General features: G+C 40.7%; 1 protein-coding gene across 17 annotated transcripts in view; it reads left to right on the top strand.

Moving 5' to 3' along the window:
• LOC121643850 (receptor-type tyrosine-protein phosphatase F) overlaps positions 1-20,900 on the top strand; it is a 181,148-nt gene that overhangs the window by 132,574 nt on the left and 27,674 nt on the right. For 9 of the 17 annotated variants that reach the window (XM_041991410.1, XM_041991422.1, XM_041991421.1 and 6 more), the window contains 7 exons: positions 299-399; positions 1,007-1,254; positions 3,077-3,155; positions 4,327-4,551; positions 13,620-13,762; positions 15,432-15,443; positions 17,475-17,587. In XM_041991410.1, coding sequence (XP_041847344.1) covers positions 299-399; positions 1,007-1,254; positions 3,077-3,155; positions 4,327-4,551; positions 13,620-13,762; positions 15,432-15,443; positions 17,475-17,587 — 921 coding nt within the window. The remainder of the gene's footprint in view (positions 1-298; positions 400-1,006; positions 1,255-3,076; positions 3,156-4,326; positions 4,552-13,619; positions 13,763-15,431; positions 15,444-17,474; positions 17,588-20,900) is intronic. The other 8 variants (XM_041991424.1, XM_041991425.1, XM_041991426.1 and 5 more) reach the window with 1 other exon arrangement.

The raw sequence follows: 20,900 nt of genomic DNA, 5'->3' as shown, positions 1-20,900 counted from the left end.
ATCACAGAGATCTTGGCCTGTTGCATGTCCCTTGTTATGAATGGGGTTGCAACACATGAAACAGGCTTACTGAGATGAAGGCTATTTTTGTGTGATCTATAATCAGGCGTGAATGTGATTGTTTCTGTTCTTTGAACAACACCGCTGCTTGTCATGTTGGGTTGTAAGGATACTGTCTGTTCACATTGTTCACTGAGGGGGCTACTTGCTTTAAAGTGGTGTGAAATCAAATTACACATTTTGTAGTGTAAAAGATATCTCTCTAAATATATTAATCAAAGAATTTTCCCCCTCCTAGATTTTCCAACCCTTAACTTTGGTGTCAAAGCTGTCACAAAAACATCCGTCCTGCTCACCTGGGATTTGCCACCAAACTACAAATCCCAGCTTCCTTTTAAGGTGAGTCAGAGCTGCAATAATAACCATTATGAATAAAATGTTTATAAAAAAACATCTTAATTAAATCTAACACAGCAGTAATTATTTTTCCAATGGACATAAGTCATCATTGTTAGTTGTAGTGCTGCATGTCATATTTATAGCTTATATATTTGCTATAGAATTGTTGTTGTAGGTGTTTGATCAGGTGGCTTCTCCTATTTGCACAAAAAAAAAATGAAGGAAACCCAGATTCATACTCATTTACAAAGGTTTAATAATCTGTCAAAATTATATTGCATCAATTCCCACTTCATTTAAGAGGAGCAGAGGCAATCTGACGTGTAAAGAACTATTGGATATGCACCAATGGCCAAGCGTGATTCTGAAGCATGTGAGATGAGGTGTGAGATGGAGGACCTCCCATAGGTCAATGTGTGTGTGTGTGTGTGTGTGTGTGTGTGTGTGTGTGTGTGTGTGTGTGTGTGTGTGTGTGTGTGTGTGTGTGTGTGTGTGTTGGGTTTTTTTTTTTTTTTTTTCTGGCTTTATGTGTGTAGTTAGGAGGCAGAAAAAAAGAGTAGTGGGTCTTCAACCATAAGTCTGTTCTTACCCCCATGTGTGCTTACAGATCCTGTATAACCAGCAAAGTGTGGAGGTCATGGGGAACCTGAAGAGGAAGCTGATCACACAGCTGCAGCCCAACACCGACTACTCTTTTGTATTGACGAGCAGAGGCAACATTGCTGGAGGTCTGCAGCAGCAGGTGTCCATCCGCACTGCCCCTGACCTGATTAAAACCAAGCCCAGCACTCACCAGGCTCACGGTGGCAAGATGACCATCAACCTGCCCAAAGTCCAGACCACTGCTCCTGTCAGGTCGGTTCAGAGTCGTCAAGACTGGCTTACACAAACCCAAACACAAAACAATAAAATAATAATGAGTAAATACTTCAATCCCAGAAAATACCTGGCAAGAGCTACCATGGGGGAGACTTTACTCCGTAAAATAACACTCACATGCATAACAATGCAAAATTGTATAAAGACTTTTTACTGAAATACATGAAAATTTGGGGAAATAAAGGAAAAAAATGCAATGTAAATATAAAAAGTATATAAATAATGTAAAAAATTATTGAAACAAAAATATGCATGTGGTAGGAAATGGATTAAAAATAATAAAAGAAATGAATAATAATATACATTTATATATTAATAATTTAGCAAAATTGACAATTAAAAGTAAAGTAACTTAAAAAAACTCATTAAAACAAAGTAAATAATAATAAATGTGAATTTATGCCAAGTTTTACAATTAACTTGTTTACATTTTTTTGCAAATGTTTTTGGTTCACTTATTATCATTTTCTTAATGAATCATTTATTCTAATATATTTTATATATATTATATATTTTTATATATATATTATATTAATAATCTTTCTGTATTATTTTTCATTTAGCAGTTTCAGTCCATAGAAAGTAACAAACATATTAACCAGTATTTTCACTGACAATATGCATCACTACAAAAAATAGATACTTAAATAAATCAAATTAAATGAATGCTGTTAATCAGTTAATTTGGGGTTGTCAGCTGTGCTCTGCCCCAAAAGTATCACTTGCTTGTTAATACACTTACAACTTAGAAAACAAATAACTTTTTTGACATCGACAGAAGCTCAAATGGCACACTTGTATGCGATCAATACCAAGTACAACTTTTGCTCTCAGCCACTTTTATTACATAGAAGCTGATGATAATTGAGACTTACCATCAGGTCAAGCTCTCTTATCGTTTGACGCAAATTGTTGAGAACAGGGTTGTAAGTGAAGCCTTTCCTTCAGATGCACACATACAGATCCATCTTTGTAAGGAGGGAGCGCAGCGTTGATTGGTAAAAAGATTACAGGGTTGTCGAGGCTGACTAAGGTCCAGCACAGATTGACAGACAAAGTGTGCAGGTGATTGGGGATGGGAGAGTTGAGAGGTGGGTGTATGGGTGAAAGGGGGTGTGAGGAGTCTTGTTATACATGTCTTCTCCAACTCCCAGACCGGAGTGACTGTTGAATCACAGATGCGAAGCCTGGAAATAAGGAGAGTTGCTTTCACTGTCAGCAGCAGCTCGTCCTACAAAATGCTGCAATGGGAAAACAAGTTTTAGCTGAGAGAAAGCAGTCAGGGAGAACACAAGGAAGACAGCAAGACAGAGCCAATACAAATAAACACACAGACATTTTTACATTGTGTACTTGCAAACATGCTCCTTCATCCATTACCTAACCCTCTTAATTTGACCCTAAATGCCTTTTTAATGTCTTTCATTTCCTACTATTTGGGTACACACACACATACATGGCCACTCACATAACCGCTCTTATTAACCTTAGGAGTCCTGTGGGGATCTCTATTAGCTGAAGGCTACCCTCACTGGGATAGCGTTTGTTCCAGTCTACATGGCAGATGTTCTTAGTGATTAGCTATTAATTGAAGAATGCAGTGCCGATCTGCTGGTGTTCGACCGCGGTTGGACCCACTTTTGCAGCCCCTCCATTTTTGAATTCAGCCCAATAAGTCGTGCAGCGAAAGTATCTTTGAATGTGTTGACTGTGTTATTAATGCACTCAGCCCACTTTGAGCCCAGTGTGTATATGTGTATCAGTTTTGGCTTAACACAGGATTTACTTTTCTTGGCAGGTGGTACTACATCGTAGTGGTGCCGGTGTCCCAGTCGACTCGGCGGTGGAAGAATCCAGACGAGATGGACCTGGATGAGGTGAGTGCCAGGCAGTGGCTGATTGGCTAATGTGCCAGGTCAGGGGTCACAAATAGCATCTTCTGTTCCAACTGGGTAGGGAGTCACTGGTAGTAGCTAATTAGCTCTACCCTCCTGGGCTCAGTGAGGAAGAGGCGGCATGGCAGAGAGACTTCAAACAATGACTCACTCGGGTAGGTGGGGGGCATCCTGATTGGATGCCAGGTCTGCAGTTAGTGCCCATCTGTTGAATCTTACTGTCTGCATGCACAGAGGATAGTCTTGATGTTGTGTAACAATTGGCATGGTTGTTAACTAATTAAACTTTATTTATGTAGGACCTTTTAAAGCAGTATTTACAAATTCCTTCTCTACCTTTACAGTTTTGGTTTGCAAGCTTTGCAAACGGCTTTACAGAGGCTATTCAAGTGAGGATAAAGATTCATGACTGCTTTATTGTTCTTTGAATAAAGCTTGTTCATGAGAGAATTTAAGCTTAAGTGGCATTCCTAAATATTAATAGCATAATTTTTAAGTAAACTACCAGGTTTGTTGGTTTGAATCAGTATTGTTCAAGCTCCCTGTAGAAATAACAGAGGAGACAGAAAGAGAAAGAGATGGGACTCGCTGAGTCATTAAACACTGAGCAGGCCATTGTCTCCTCCCTCCAACATAATGATTTAATAAAGCTACATCTGGAGCAGCACGTGAGACACTGACAGAAAACAAAATGCTGCTGAAAACACAATGCCGCAGTGCTGTATGCTCCTGCTCATTTATTAACCAGGCTGGCAGTAATGCTGAGATTGTGTGCTGGAGCAAACGCTAATTGCTCACTTCGTGGCTTGGCTGCATTGTTTGCTGTTATATCAGTGTGCAAGGGGCATTTTAGCTCTGTGGAATCATTATCTCTTAGGGAGGCAGAACCAGGCCTGAACTTATACCAAAGCGCAAAGGTTTTGTTATTTTAAATTTCAAAGATGATGAAATTCAATAGTTCAACTGCACCGTTGCATAAAATTTAGTTTTGGTCCAAACTCAACCCACACAAAGATTTTTTTTTTTACCTGTATGCTATGAAAACCTCTTGTACATTGCGGCATCGCTGACAGGCTGTTAGATATCAGATGTCTCATCAACATGTCCTGCTATTTTTGACAGTGACCTTCACACTTTTCTTTCCTACCCCTAGCTGCTTAGGTCAAGCGAGGGTCCGGTCCTGAGGCGCAGGCGTCACCTGGATTCCTCCAAGCCGTACATCGCAGCCAAGTTAAAATCCCTGCCAACCAGCTTTACGTTGGGTGATGAGAAACAGTACGACGGCTTCTACAACAAGCCCCTGATCAGTCAACAGGAGTATCTCTGCTTTGTCCTGGCAGTACTTCAAGATGAAGAGACAGACAGCGCTGCTAATTACGTAAGACAGACACACTGTTTCCTCCTACTGATTAGGGTAGACAATTTTACTTTACAGAATGCCATCTAACCTTTGGATTTAGAAAATTAAAACCAAATTCTGCACACTCTGTTTATTTGTAGAGAGCAATTATTCCCACACAAAATGTTCAAGTTTATTACCAATCCTCAAGCTCAAACTACTCAGGCTTTCCAAAATAGCAGTGGCAAGGCAAATTGTTGTTGTTCTTACTGCCACTTACCCTGTAATGTCGCCATCTCTAAAAGTAATTGCAGCTTGTCTTGATAACTCCCTTATCAGTTGACAATGACATCAGAAATCCAGCTCTGCCATTTCTGGAGCCAGCAGTGTCCCGCACAGATCTCTTAAGAATGCTAATACAAGACTCTTGGCTTTTTAAGTGGAGGCACTATGCACTCGTCAAACAGCACTAACATGGAGGCCCAGCTCTCTATGGGATGGTCTGGGCTAAACTTCAGTGCAAGAGGAATGAGAGTCTGCGATTGCTCTGAGCTCCTCCAGTACCCGGGACATGCATATTCAGTAGCTGGGCCCTGGGCATCCACAGACGGGGGGAGTGTGAGTGCTCCATCTCTGAAACCAAATCCTGGACTTTTCACCTATTTCTTTCTCTTCACTCCCTCCTCTGAGGTTTTTTTTCCCCTTTCTCTCTGCCCCCTTGGCATCTCTCTCCCTCTTCACATCTTTCTACACTGTGAAGACAGCAGAGGAGATTGATTAGTGAGGCTGGAGTTAAGAGGGAGACGAGGGCCTGGTCACAGGGCCAAGGGAGTCTGTAAAGCAGGCCTGATTCCCTTGAAACGCTGCTTTACATGTCCCGAAAGCCCCTCCTCCCTCAGTAATCCCCACTCCTCCACTCATAGGAGGGGAGGGACGTGCAAAGGAGGCTGTACTGGACAGCCATGATATACTTGACTTCAAAGGAGATGCTCAAATCCCATCGCTGCACAAAACTCTCACCGTACCTGCAAGACACGCCATGTTGGATCAGTGAGGCTTATGATTTGTCTCTTTGTGAGTGTTTCCCTTCCTTTAAACTGAGTAGCACTTACCCACCTTTCAATTTGAATCACTTGGTTTAATCAGATATCATTCACAGGGTGTGTCCATCTGTGTTTACCTTCACTTAAACAAATCTGGATATTGGCAGCTTTTCTGCTTTATTCAGTTTTCTTAAAATCTTAATTAAAATGAGATGCCTTGTTTTCTGAACTGGATGGTTTTCTAATAGATTCTTTGCTTCGGAGCATGACAGAGACCTTGCCAACACTGTAGTCTGACTCACCAGATGTCAACTGCTGGTACAAGCCTGCCAACAAGCCACTCGTTTCATCCTCTTCTACTCACTACATGTTACAGTTTTCAAAATATACTGTTAAAAAAAAAAAAAAAGCAGGCTCTGCTCAGCTGCAACCTGCATGCTGGAGTTGCCAATGTTGTATAAAGATTTATGTTGTGCCATGATGGCAACATTTGCAGAGATGGCTTGAATGAATGCCCACTAGCTCCACCAAAACAAGTTCTCCCTATGATGCTACTGTGCAGCAGAAATGCAGCTTTGTATTTATTTATTTTATTTTTTTTTTTTCTTTCATTTTTCCTAAAATGTGGAGTAGCTGTAACGAGTATTAAAGGAACAATCACTAGTTAAACATTTAAAGTGAAGAGCCAAGTATGACTTAAAGTGAGAAATTAGAGAATTATTTGCCAACCACTGCTGAACATCTGTGCTTTTGTAAATGTATGAAGGAAAGGTGGAGCTTCTAGTTTTTACTTTAGTTTGACTTTTTACTAAACTGCTGGAATTCTTTGAGAAAATAAAACATCTGTTTGGCAGCAACATCGTGCTGATAAAACAAACTCCTTCAACATTCAAAACGGCAGGATATTTTGTTTGCTATTTTAGGTCCACCTGTTTTATTTATTTTTTTAGGTAAAGTTGCATGTAGCCTCAACCCTTTTAAGCACAGCCTCACCCTCAGTTGTCAGATTATGAGGCTAGAATTATGTAAAATGAGTGTATGAACAGATAGGGCACCATAAAGGCTGAGGAAAAAAAAAGCAAAACAGAATTTATTACTAACAGTACTTTGTAAAAAATAGCACACATCAACAGTGACCAAGCATATCATTCCTTTTAGTCCTGGCTTTAAGGGGTAAAAAATATTTGCTTTGAAAAAAGCACATAAAAGAATCTATTTACATATTCACATGTTTTCTTCCAGTTTTTTCTCTTTTTTTCTATTTTTTTTACACTTATTTATATTAGGCTACTATTTACCTATTATCCTCACAAAACCAGCTCTAACTCAGTTTTTGGCACCACGTGCTTTTGGCTTTATTCCAGCCATACTTTTGTTTTTTTCACACAGACATATAACTTTCTTGTCACTTGTTGATCTTTGGACGCTCCTGATTGGACATTTCCATCAGTTTAGGCTGTCATCTTGGTAAAGAGTTTCACATGAAGTTGCTTCATCTTAGTTTTCAGGTAAAAATAGAGCACTCTGAGCAACATAGGAGTGATAACAATCTTTTTTTTAATTACGGAAATGCGATAAATAATATTATCACTGGTAACACATTGTGGATTTACCATATGGAGTCCCAGAATAAACACCACATTTTTGCAGCTTGTAAACCTGAACAGGATATAAATGCTTGGAAAACTTCTGTTGATCACCTTAGGGGTAAACTATTGATCACAATTTACCCTACAAAGTTATACTTAACTGTTAATGGAGTTTTAAAGGTTAAAGTATGCTATCCCTGGTTCAAAACTATAGTAAGGGATTTACAAAAACATATTTATATAAAACAATCATTGTAATGACAGGATTATTACAATGCATATTGAAAACATTTTCTTTTTGTTTGTCCAAACTTGGTTTCTTGTCCACATTAAACATGCTGAATTGTTTGTTGACTACAACTATCAGGCTGTCATTGATTGCCAAATAAATCCCTTAACTGCACTCTTTGGGAAACTCAGATACCACAGCACAACATTTGTTTTTGTCACCCCCTACACGACACTTGTAAACGTTTATTACCAAACACACTGCTACAGAAGGTAAAGTGTGCCGGAGGATCGAGCAGTTGGCAGAAGCGAGATCTTCACCAGCCCCAGGAGAATAAAACAACAAGTACTGGAATAAATGACTTGTGTCTTTACTAGCCTTCCTTGCTGCCACCCCAAACTCCTCTAGTGTAGATCAAACAAGACCGCCAGGGTTTAATAAACTCTCGTATATCAATGGCCACAAGCAGCCAGCAATGGTTAAAGGGAAGAGGAGAAGGAAGGAAAGGCAAAAGGGGATGAGAGAAAGGAAGGAGAAGAGTGTGTGCCTTCATGTCTCCCCAGCACCCAAGGCAGATAAACAAGCCGGAGGAACTGTGAAATGGGATGATAGATGCTGGGTGTGTATAAACAGTATCATTTAATGCAAGAAGAGAGTGAGGGAAGGAGGTAGCATGAAAAACTGTGTGATGTGAGACAGAGAGGAGGGGAGGTGCTGGAAAGAGGAAAAGAGGAAGGCAAAATGTTTGCCTTGTGTCCGGTCCAGCCTGTGAAGCTCAGATGAGAGGAGGTAAACTAGCAGCAGAGGAGAGGATTGTGCTAATGTGTGCTTTTCTTATGATAAGAGAAAGGTGAGCTTTTGGCGCAAAAAGAAACCAAAACAGCGTGATCAAATTAGTTCACCGCATTTTGCTGCTTGCTGTGCCATCCAGGCATTTAAGGTTTTTCCTCACTAGTAAGAAGAATTGGCTGCATAGCACTAATTCGTCTGCTCTGGGCTTGAACCTTGAGGACAGGATTTGACTAACATTATCAAGAGGAAATTATGAAAACAAGAAGCAAATTTTTGGTTGGTTTGTTTTCAGGTGGGAAACACAAGCACATTCATATCTAACTTTTCAAGGGTGATAGGAATGTAGGAAACAAAGATGATCAGCTGTTCTGTCACATCCACTGCTAGAGGCATCTCCCTGTAGCGATTCTTTTAGATATTCCTGATTTTTTTTTTATTTCTATAGTAGTTCATTTGTGAGGGACAAACACAGAGTTTAAAAGCCACACCCAAATTCCCATAAAAGTGTTTACACCTATAAACAGCGACATGAAAACCTTATATGTGATGTGATTAACATCAATCCACATCAGGTAAATCTTTTGTCCACTCATTTTGATGTTATTTTAACATATCCCACTGACCTAAACAACATTTCTCAGAGTACACCCACCAAGAGCATCTCTACCTGCCTTTTCAGGAAAAAACACCACAAAAGCTGAAAGAGAGAAGAAAGTAAAGTAGATTCCCAAAGCATTTTCCCAAAAATACCACCCTTCAAATTCTGTGGATTACAGTCTGATCAAGTGTCTCTTAAATGTCAGAACAGACCACAACAGGCAGACAGTCTTAATGTTGTCTTGATGACTATTAATGGATCCAGCAATGATTATAATGTCATGTTACTGTTAAAAATCATCACCATATAATGATGAAACAGGAGCAGCAACCTGCAATGAAACGAAACAGATGAAAATAGTATTTTAAAGATTTATTAGAATGTAATTAGAGTTATAGGTGCACTTCTTTTCCAGTTTTGAACCAGAAGTTGACTGTTGCAGAGAATCCTAATATCCTGAATCTGCTTGAAAACAGCAGGTAGGGAGTTCAAGGGAATTGTGCCTTTGATCCAGAATGTCTTTTGTGCAAAAGAATTTTTATTGTACGCAATTCTATATTTTCTTACTGATAAATTATGGACATCAACTATGGTAAATCAAAGTCTGGTTGTAAAAGTTTGCAAAATTGGGTTTGATATTCAAACTTCATGAGAGCAGGAATAAGTTTAATTTCTGATGTTGGACAGGAGAGGGGACATGCAGGTGGAAAAATGAGTGGAGAAAGAATTACAAGGAGAGGACAAAAGAGAGGGGTCATCTCAGAGGCTAAACTGGACCCTGCAGCCACTTTTCTGCTTCTCACAGATAAACACATCCTCACTCATAGTGTCCTTCTCTTCACTTTCTGCACCTCCGTTTTTTTTAGTCTTTATCTCTAAACCCTTCCTCTCCCTGTCTTTGCCTTTTGTCATGCAGTGAGGCGGAGCGTGTGGGTTCCGCTGCCTCTCCGGGGAGGCTGAGATGAAGATGCATCACAGGCGTCTCTGCATGTTTGTTTGTTTGTCTGGCGCACGCCCTGCGGCTTATTTAAGCCACTTTTGGAGAGGCGGGGAGCCAGCAGGGTCAACACCGAGTTGAAACAAACGTGCCTGTGCTGCGCGTAGAGAATTCTGTGCTCAGGGGACAGCGGAGCAGTGGCTGACTGGCAAAGCTGTGTAGCCCACGGGCCAGATAGCACTCTCGATATACTGCCGCTACATGTGTCGTAGCACCTCTGCCTCAGTCTTTCTCTCCCCGTCCTCTCGTTTTATGCCATCTCTCATCATCCTTTCTTGTTCACTTTCTGTGTCTCAAACACTTGGATTCATACAGACACGCGTGCGCTCTCAGCGGCTGTGACCCAAACACATTCGCTTGTGGAGGCTCAGAGGAGTTTGAAAAAAGGCTTTGAAATACTGATGTTCCACATATGCTCACACTGACACATATACTGACAGCTACACACACTTACAGAAATAACCAAACACTTCTTCTTGCACTCATTCATTCATAATGCTTGCATCTGAGCAGGCTGTGATTTGTTTCGTTAGCAAGCATCAATTCGCTGTATTCTTACTGCTCTATTTGCCTTCTTCTCTCACCAGGGATAGTTTCACAGAATTTTATCAAAATCTGTATCCAATATTTAATTTGCTTTGAGAATTTGATTGTCTCATGAAATCTGTTTAGGTCCAGCTCTTGGTATTTTTGAGCTACTCTGTAATCATTTTTTGATGACTGAGAAAGCACTTCAGTTAGCTTAGCTGGAAATGAGCTCTGAATAGCATACAAAGTGAGATATGGATTAAGTGTGACTGACACAGCAAAATGAATTAATGCTACTTATATTGAAACCAAGCTCTAGATACAGTACTTGATCCAGCTCCTTGATAGCTGGAGCTCCTGATTAGTTGATGAGGTTATGATAATGATATAGTACTAATACCAATTCATTGGTTTCCTTGTGACTCAATCAAGACATTGCAGTAAAACTGTGGGATTTGTTTATGCTACAGTTTAGGTACAAGTTCTTCTGCGATGCCATGCATTCCACATTCATTCATCTTAGAATAAAAAACAACCTCGCGATAGCAGGATAAGGCGCTCCTGGGCAAACAAGATCACAAGGAAAACTAAGACAAAGAGCATTTATATCTCCTGAAAACAGGCTACAAGCTCCCATTGAAGTAGAGTTTTGCTAATGTCTGAGTACAGTTTGAATCTGTACAATCGCCAATGTCTGCCATCCACATAGGTGTCCTCATTACGGCCCTCAAGATTATGAAATTTTAGCTGGCAATGAAGTGCTTAATAAAGGTCTTTATTATCTATTTATGGGATTTTTATCTCTGGATCTTTGGAGGATTTTATTTCCTCTCTGTGCACCATGCAACAAAGTAAAGTAAAACTCTTAGTAGATGATTAGCCATCATAAAATTATTCAATTCTCTTTTTATTTTATGCCATTGTTAGTTAAAAGCCCACTAATATTCTCATAATTCTGCTAATCCTTATAAAGATTAATACCTATTTTTAAAAATATGTCAGTTAGGGCTTCTAAAACAAAATTTCCCCTGACTGATGTTACATTAATCAGAAGACAGGAGTGCAAAGAAAGTATGCCAGTAAAAGGGAGTAAACTCGTAGTCGACTTGCAGATAGAAAACAATATGGAAGTACAGTATAACAGTTCTTAGTTTCATCCAGCTATTTGTTCATACATATCAATGGAAACATAAAACATCAGATAAAGCCACAAGGCCTCATCCAGACATGTAAACGAAGAGACCATGAAATGACCCTTAAAGTTGACCTTCTCCCCTCTAGGGCAGTCTTCACCCAGTTGAAATGCAGACTTGAAATAATGGCCAGAAATCGTCAGCCTTACCACAAATATCATGTGCAATAAATGGTCATTAACAGGAAAGATTGTAGTCTAAAATGTAAAGCCTAATACCAGCCCGTCTATATATCTATGTATGCAGGGATCACAAGAAAGGATTTGAACCTTTTACGTACCCAAACCCGCACTCATCCACACTGTACACACAGAAACACACAAAGATTCAGAGTGTAAGAGATACCCTAATGTCTGTCACTGTCGCTGACACAATCTCAGGTTCACGCATTCCTTCACAGCACCGCTACTTCTTTGTGATACTGCTCTGCGAGGGCACAAGCATTATTAGCTGCGTGACTGAGCTTTTATCAGATATTAGGGCTGTTAAAATGGATGATCTCACTACATTGCCGTGACCAACAGACAAAAAGCCCTCTCTTTTTGTCCAGCTCTCTCCCTTGCTCTTCCTCCCTTATCCTTGTCTCAAAGCACAGCTGCAGTTATTTGTTACCAGAAAAAAAAGGAACATTTTCCCAGGATTCCCTGCAGGGCAATGTCCTAAAGCTTTTTTGGGCACTCCAGAAAGAACAGGAAGCCTTGCGGTGTCGTCACATGAGCAGCGTCCCATCACGGTGCCGTTCCTCTTTGCTGTCAGATAATGGGTTCCTCCCAAACGCACACAGAACAGGAGAGAACTGGTCTCATGTGCTCAGCGTGTATTTGTGTCTGTGAGAGACAAAGATAAATGAAGAATGCTGCTGTAAACTACCGCTGTTATATAAAAATGTGAATCTTTTTCACTTCCCTGCTTGAGTTATCTTATGCCTGTGTCTAATATCATGCACGCTGGTTTGCACGTACATGATTGAGACATGCTGTAACGTGCACACCCTTAATGTAAATTTTTCCGGCAGTTGCCCAAGAGTACGAGAGATAACAGAACTATATGACAGAGCGCAGGACTCTTTGAGCTCATCTCAGCTTATCTTTCCAATTAATATCTGCCTGTGTGCCAAAGAGCAGGCTGCTATGCAGCTAATGATGTGGATTACTGCCGCCTGCTGCCCCGCCACTCCTGCTGCATGCTGGGAGCCTAATTCCCTCTGAGGTCTGTGATCTGTCACCCATACCACTCCACACACCTCCCTCCCTACATTCTACCTGCACTTCCTATCAACATTCAATAGGTGACACACTGAGTTCTAATGACAGATACAGCACACCTCCCTCTCTCTCTTTCTCATCTGTCAGCTTGCTCTCTTCAGTTGTTCTCCCGCTTCTTCAGACTTTTTTTTAAACACCATACCCCATTGTCTTGCCTATCCATTTCTCTTATATACAGTCATACACACACCTAGCCCCCCACTTTTTTCCCTCTCTGTCATTTAGAGACATGAAGTGGAAATATGTCTCATTTACAACCAAGGTGGAAACACACCCTCACCGTCACCTCCCCCTCCTCCTCCTCCGTCATGGTGTGAACACTAATGAAGAAGAGATGAGTCCTCGTCTGTGCCCCCATTTATCTCTGCAAACCAAGGGACATGCACACTTATCTCCGGCTTTCTGTCTTTACATCTCGCACCTTCTTTTTCTCGCGCTGTCTCAGTCTGAGTTTCCTCAGACAGAAATAGAAAATAATTTCATCACTGAAGGTGGTTATTGCTCAAGAGAAATTGAGCCATTTGAGTTTGGTGCACAACGTTTTGGCTTGTACTCCTGCATCCTTAAAGGGGGGCCCAGTATTAGCATAAAAGAGCTGAGTTGTCAGGGTGTCACAAAAAAATCTGCAGTCACATATTTAATGCTATGAATAAGGTTAATTAGCTACTTCTATACATTTGTTTTCCATTGTTTACTTTCGTCACAGAAAACACTGGATAATAACAGATCATTGTCTGTCTGAGGTATTTCAATGCCTTCTGAATCCAGATGATTCTGAGTTATGAAGGAAAAAGCTTGTGTGTTATATATTATAGATCTGAAGTGACTCACCTCTCATGCTCTGTACTTTCCCTCTTTTCTTTTCCCTTACAGATGACATTTTCAGCCAGTCCCTACTCAGACCCAATCCAGGTCACAGCAGATGCAGAGAACCCCGAAATGTTGTGGGTCATGGGGCCAGTTTTGGCAGTGATCCTCATCATAATCATCGTCATTGCCATCCTCCTCTTTAAAAAGTAAGACTCACGTTTATTAGTCTGTCTTCCCTGTTTGAGGTAGAAGGGCAATGGCAGCTGAGATTTTAACTTTCTTTTGGTTGCATCAGGAATGGTAATGAGACACTTGCAAGGGTGCACACATACCAACGGATTATATCCCCTATCCTTACCAGAGTGTGCAGTGGGGTGGAAGAGGAACCAAACACAGCTTTGATTTGGGTTTCAGACAAAATATTCTGGCCCAGTTGCTGTTTTCAACAATGCTGTGTTTAAGTGTCAGTTGAATTGGCAGCTGACATTGCTGCTGTAATAAAAATGTAGCTTGGCTGTCAGAGGTTCTTGGGTAGGAGTGAGAAATGTGTTTTGGCAACACCACTGGTCATTTCAAATAAGAAACAGAAGGCTGTAACAGAGGGCTTAGCTAAAAGCTCAGTCAATATCTCTTTAAAGCACTTGAGCTGCTCCTGTGCAGCACAACATGATTACAAACAGGCCAACGAGATGCTTTGTAGGATCAGATAAGTGGAGACTACTACTAGCTGTTATAAACAAATACATAATCTAATCCCTATCTGATGATTTAATGATTTAAAGAGATTTATTTAACACAAATACAAAAGTTTTTATGGTTTATTTCAACATGTTACAGGCTTACACTGTTTTAATTGTCTTTATATTCATTTTACTTATTTTATTTTTTTGGTTTGGCTATAGTATTGGGTTTTTTTTTTCCCCCATTTATTCAATTAAAGTAAATTTATAAATGAATAGCCAGATAGAATGAATGACAGGTTAATTGCTAACCAAATGGGGCTGAAATAAAAAAAGAGTAGTTGCATAGTCATTTTTATGCCGATTGAAAAGCTACAAAAATAAGTAAATGGTAAATGTAATTTAAGTAATAATTAGTATACCTAACTATTCTTTTTAAGGCATGCAAGTGATATACAATCATTTACTTGTCCACAGAGCAACATAATTAAAATGGTAATGTGGATTGGACATTATAAAGCTACCTTTGGATGGGAAAGCATTACCTGCGAGCCATTATTTACCTCACTTGACTTTCTCCTGATTAAGTCCCACATCCTATCTTGTCCTGGAGGCTCTATTACACATTCTACTTTTCACATTATACCTGTTCTCCAGCCTGCCATCCACAGCCTTGCAGACTGCTGTGCAGCTGCTGTCTCCAGCAGACTTAGAAAGGACTGGTTAATAATAGGCCTTGAGACAGCTCACTGCTGAGTAGCACATCCTCCGTCTGGAAGCCCTTTCTCTGCGTAGACATGGATTGACAGAAGGGACAGTAAGGAGGTGGGATGTGTGCCCTTTTCACTGTGGAGTGGCAGTAAATGTGCATAGGAATAATCATACTGCAGCTCTGGTCATTATTGCTACCTACCAAGTCACTAAGACAAACACCAGAAGCAAACAATGATCATGCTGTCTCTAAACTCTCAAACTAAACTCTATATATATATATATATATATATTATATACATATGTATAGAGAGAGAGAGAGAGAGAGAGATTGTTTATTTATTTTACTGTTTTCAACTTTTGGCTGAAAGTTTTACCCTTCTGAAAATAGTGAAGACTAAATTTCAAAAGTTCATGAATAGCAATTACACATTAACACCCCCCCCCCCCCCCCCCCCCTTCTTTTTTGATCCTGCCAATGCAGCAAACAGGAAAGGTGGGTACTGTCACTACTGCATCAGTCATATCTTCATCCTCTGCTACCCAACTCCTTCTCATTTGTGTTGTGAAATTGGTGGTGTTCATAAGTTTCTTTGGGGTTGCAGAGTCAGCTGCCTCTCAGCTTCAATAGATATTTCACAGCAAAAAGAAGAAAAAACACAAAGAAAAGCTTCAAACAGGATTAAAAGCAAATCTCTTCAAACTGCTGTTTAGTGTGGTTTGGTCAGTTTTTGAAGAAATAAACACGAGAAGCAGCCAACTCTGCAGCCCTTGGTAACTAAGGTCGAAGGAACTCCAGGGTTATGTCCATGTACCAGTGCATGTTCTTCACTCAGATCATCCTCTCTGCACAGTGTTTGTCTCCGTGCTGTGTTTCATTATCCACCAACTGACTGGTGCCCCTTCAAGACTGGTCCCATCTGAATATGCCAAGGCATCACCTGCTGCTGAACAGGCCATTGTCAAGTAAATGCCAGATGGGCAAACTTGTGAAAAAGACATGTTTCCATTTTTTTTTTTTTTTTTTTTTTTTTTAAGGCTGACATTTTCCTCCGAGACTCACTCTGCCACTTTTAGCCTTTTTTACTTCACTCTCTGTTTCCCCGTGGCAGGAGTCTTAACAAAGGGTCCTGTTCTACCCTCATTAAGTGCACTCTGTTCTGCACAAGCTCATGCACTCACACTGCCTGAGCGTGTGTGTACTTACATTCTCACACATCTTAACCCTCACTTTTAGCCAGACATGAATAACCCCACAGGGATTGCTGTCATGTTTACTTTAGGACAGCACTAAAGCGTCATGTAAATTGGTGTCTGATTGGGTCAGAGGAATAGATGAAATGTGTAGAGAACAGATCACAGATGCTCAGCTCTAACCCCCTCCTTCGGCCCATCATGGCCCCTGCAGTGATCTCTAGGAAAACTGGATACGGTCTGTCTCAGCTCTCGGCTGGGAAGGAAAAGATGCTTGTCAAAGATTAGTCGTCATGCCACTAGCATTAGCTTAAGCCCCCGCAGCAGAAGATAACAGGTGGCGTTGAGGCTCAGGCCCCAGCATCTGAGGGTGGACCAGGTTAAGGCTGTGTTTGCGCCACCAGCTTTGTGTATTCTCACCACGATGTGCCTTAACAGAAGGCCCTGCTCCTTCTCAAAACCCGTGCTTGCCACTTGCAAATGGAGTGCAATGAGATGTGAAATTTCCACAGGGCACCCTGATGCTTCTTTCCGCCCATTTCCATTTGCTGTCAGAAGGCTTGTGAGTCTGCAGCTGTATCTGTGTGCATATGTGCGTGCATCTGCGTGCCTGTTTGCGTGTGTATATCAACAGATGCTGGCTGTCTGAATACAGGCAGGCTGCGTTTACTCTCCCTTTCTCTGCCTGATGGACGAACCCATGGTCGAGTGAGCTGAGCCAGTCCGAACTATGCTGTTCTGCTTCTGCGCAATGGTAGATTCATCTAGGCAAGGCCTGGCAGCACAGGTGCTGCAAAACTGGTCTAATTATCCAGTGTTGTGCCACCCAGCTGATGAGCTAATTACAGCATCCGCCTGTTTTACTCTCAATCTGGAAAGCCAGTAAACACAATGTGTTGTTAGCACACAAACACGCAGCAGTGAAAAGCACACATTTCAGTCTTTGCAAATACACACCCGTGCACATTCCCATGCTGCAGCTGTCACCTAGCCAGCAACAAACCCAACCTAGCCCACTCCAGCAAAATTACCGTTTCTTCAAAAACATTAAACTCCAATTTTTTTCAAACTAATGAGGATGAGGCCCAGGTACTTACTGGCTCTTGAATTACTGATCCTCAGAACTAGTTTAGAGAGCTATTATATGAGCATTGAAGTGTGCAAATGAGTTGGAGTAGGTGAATATTGAAAAATAATTGACGTAATTATAAATAATCCTGTCATTTCTATGTTTAGTTTGCTTACAGAGCTGATATGCGAGCTGTTGTGTCAGTTAGTAGATGGTCTCAGCATGATGTACTGATTGCCTTATTGTCTGTTCTTGCTACTTCAGGAAGCGGGCATCACCCTTACCAAAGGATGACCACTCAGGTGGGGTGAAAGACTCTCTGCTGGCCAATTCCTCTGATCCAGTTGAGATGAGAAGGCTCAACTACCAGACCCCAGGTAATAAACGACAGACTTACCATCCTACATGTGTGAATGTGAGGTTTATGCTGAGCTTGCTTCATTTTCACACTTTGCACTTGTCCCTGTGATGGATGGTAGAGATGATGCAAGAGTCTTTCTACACTCATGTCCCATGCAAGAACTAAAATGCTGGGATTGGCATTGTTAACGGATTTCCAGAATGGCATAATTGATGCAGCCCAAAAATCGTTCATATGCGACTGGTTTAGCTGGTAGGTGTGTGGACTGCGCTGTTTTCCAGACCTGGGCCAAGTTTTTCTGTCCTGCATACTGCTTAGAAAAAAATGCCACATGTCAAAGCCTATGTCAAACACAAAATGCAACAAAACTGTCCCTTTTCTGGGTCATAGTTAATCTTACTTCTGAGTCATTTGGTAGTCGGAAAAAAAAATTATGAATATTCTGGAATAACTCAGGAACGTCTTTGTGTTTGTTTGATGGTGTGAATGTTAGCCTTTACTGCCTTTGTGATGTGTATTTAAAGGGGCTTCATTCCAAAATGATTATTCTTCTGACATTCAGACACTGATTCCATCTTCACTGCTGATGGAAAATGTCGAAAGGTGATTTAAAACTTCAATAGCTTTCCGTAATTATATTTTTCTCTTTTCTTTTTTTTTCATCTAAATTCTTAACAGCCTTCCCAGAAGCAATTTGCTTCAGCCCTTTGATGGGTCTCTTGTTTATTTGTACCTTGTAGCAGGCGTTGCTGTGTGAACTTCATATGTCCTGCTTATTCTGTACTTTATCCTCGGGCTGTAAATCGAACCAATTTTCAAATAAAGAAAGAAAGAGAAAATGGCTATTATGCAAAAAATAAACTAATTATTTTGGATTTCATACCCAGCTGACAGTAACAGTAGAGTCAGGCTGAGTGATTTCAATTTCTATCCACTCACACAGCAGTGAAGTGGGTGGGATAGGGGGTATATGTATAAGGGTGCCCGCCTTAGCGTCAGCCTTCTTCCTATTTCCTCCTGATCTTCTTCCTCCTCCTCCCTTGGTCCTCGCTTCTCCTCCCTCCATGAGTTCCTTTCATTTCCCCCCCCCCAGCTGGTAATGAGTCCTGCTGCCTCTGATGTCAAGGTGAGCCAGGCCGAGGGAACAATGGAGCTGAGAGAAAATGTCAACCCCAGTGCACATGGGAGTGTGCGTGTTTGTGTGTTTTCCTTGTGTGTGTGAGCGTATGTGAATCCCTTCTCACGGGTTATTAAAGATCCTATTTGCCATACGCACATACACACACACGCACAACCCCTTTGAACCCCTGCAGAGGAATTAAGCAGTGCTGCTGCGCTGAAAGAGCCCTGTTCTGCCATCCTCCCACTCCACCTCTCTCGTCTTTTGTCTTCCATTTCCCCCCGTAGGGTAATCTCTTTTCTTTCCTCTCATTCTCTTCCCCCTCTCACTCTCCCTGTACGTCAACACTTATTTCCTTCTTTTTCTCCCTTACCATTTCTCTGTGTTGCTTCAAGAGTAGTGATTATCGAGAATCAGAGGCTGTGTCTAGATCGTGAAATCGTATGCAACTTCAAGCCTGAGCTGAGTGAATATTGAAAAGCCTGTTCCTCTGTCCTCCTGCTCTTTCTCTCTCTTTGATTCATCCCCAGCAGGTGAACATTCCTGCTCTGATTCTGATTGTTGTTGAGTGCTACAACATACTGAACTCTCCAGCATGTTTTATGTGTGTGTGTGTTTGGTAGACATTGTTTTTGCCTTTTGGCTCTTCCTAACTTCACTTATCTCAGACAAACCTGGATCAGATAGCATTTGCAAATATCTCATTTAAACCACTTGTTTTTAGTACTTTTTATGATGTGTGGACTGTCAGATCATTTACAGCTGCCACAATCCCTTAGATACACACAATGGAATTTTTAAAGGGATATTCTGGCTATATGTAAGCCAAGTTGAGGATTTATCTCATTCTGCAAGTAATAATGTTGTACACGACAAGGTATGACAGTGTTTGAGGATTTTTCAGTCTGAACCACACACATGGAATTTGATTATTTATTGGCAACCATAACCATAATTTATTGAATTTCATAGCCATAACTACTTACATGAACCAGAGTCTTTAGTATTAGAGCTCATATGAATTGAAGAAAAGATGAGGAGCATGGACAGAAATGTTTTCCATCTCCTTCTTGTACAATGCTATCCAAAGGTATTATGTGAAAACTCTCTGAAAGTGTAGCTAAAGATTTTGTTACCACTATTTGGAAAACATAAAACTCTGGGTCTTTTCAAAGAAGCAATCATTTCTGTTTCAACTGAGTAGTTAGTCCACTCGTCCTGCCTCCACTCTAAGTCAAGTTTACAACACTTCCTAAACTTTCAATAGGATTTAAGAGCAAGGCTTCTCCATCAGTGGGACCTAAATGGGCATCTTTACCATGATAACTCTTATAAAACAACACAGTCCTTCCATTTATGGATATAAGCACTTTTAGCTGCCTCACATTACCTTCCAGCTGTTTTGTAGTAGTTCAGTCTCATTCGAAATGGGTTCAATTGCAGAGTTTTTTTGTGCCTGTTTGTTTTTTAATAAATACGTGGGAATATAGCACTTGTTTAAAACTAACCAAATTTTCCTAGTAATAACCAATATCTGGAATTGTGGTGGCATGGTTAAACTAAAGTCTAGTGGAAAAAGAGATCCCAGGCAACATTTTGAGTTGAAAACAGGGATTACCCTGCTCCAACACACCTGATTTAAATTGAATGTCTTCAACAGCTGGTTGTCAAGCCCCATTGACCCATTAATTTGAGTCAGGGGTGCTGAAGTAAGGAAACACCAAAACCTGCTGCACCAGGGTTTGAGATCCCTGTTTTAAATCAGCCCAAAGGTTAGGTCATTTCTTTAGAAAGAGGAGAGTAATGTTGGTCAAGTGTTCAGCTTGACCAACATTAATAACTTGTAAATGTACAGTCCTGTGTTGGTCCTGCTCAACACCTCGTTTATTTTGTTTACAAGGAGTCAGCTTTCCTTGTTATCTTGAAGTGGTAATGAGCAAGACTTTTCCAGATTTTCTGGTGGTCTTTTAAAGGTTATTTTTAGATATTTTTTTTTTATTTTTTTTGTCCAATCCTTGTGCTGCACCATTTATAAAAGAATGCCGTGTAACTGACTGTCTAAATGAATCTGAAGTTTTGTATCGGAGCATAAAAGGTGACCTCTCAAAATAAATCAATAACTTCACAAATACATGAAAAAATGAGATGGCTAAAACTTCTGTACAGTATTTGTGTAAAAGTGTCCCAAGCCATAACCAAATTGGTGTCC

The sequence above is a fragment of the Melanotaenia boesemani genome, chromosome 8, assembly GCF_017639745.1.
Source record: "Melanotaenia boesemani isolate fMelBoe1 chromosome 8, fMelBoe1.pri, whole genome shotgun sequence".
Lineage (NCBI taxonomy): Eukaryota > Metazoa > Chordata > Actinopteri > Atheriniformes > Melanotaeniidae > Melanotaenia > Melanotaenia boesemani.
The sequence above is the reverse complement of the archived record's forward strand: the minus strand, read 5'-3'. Positions and strand labels throughout refer to the sequence as shown.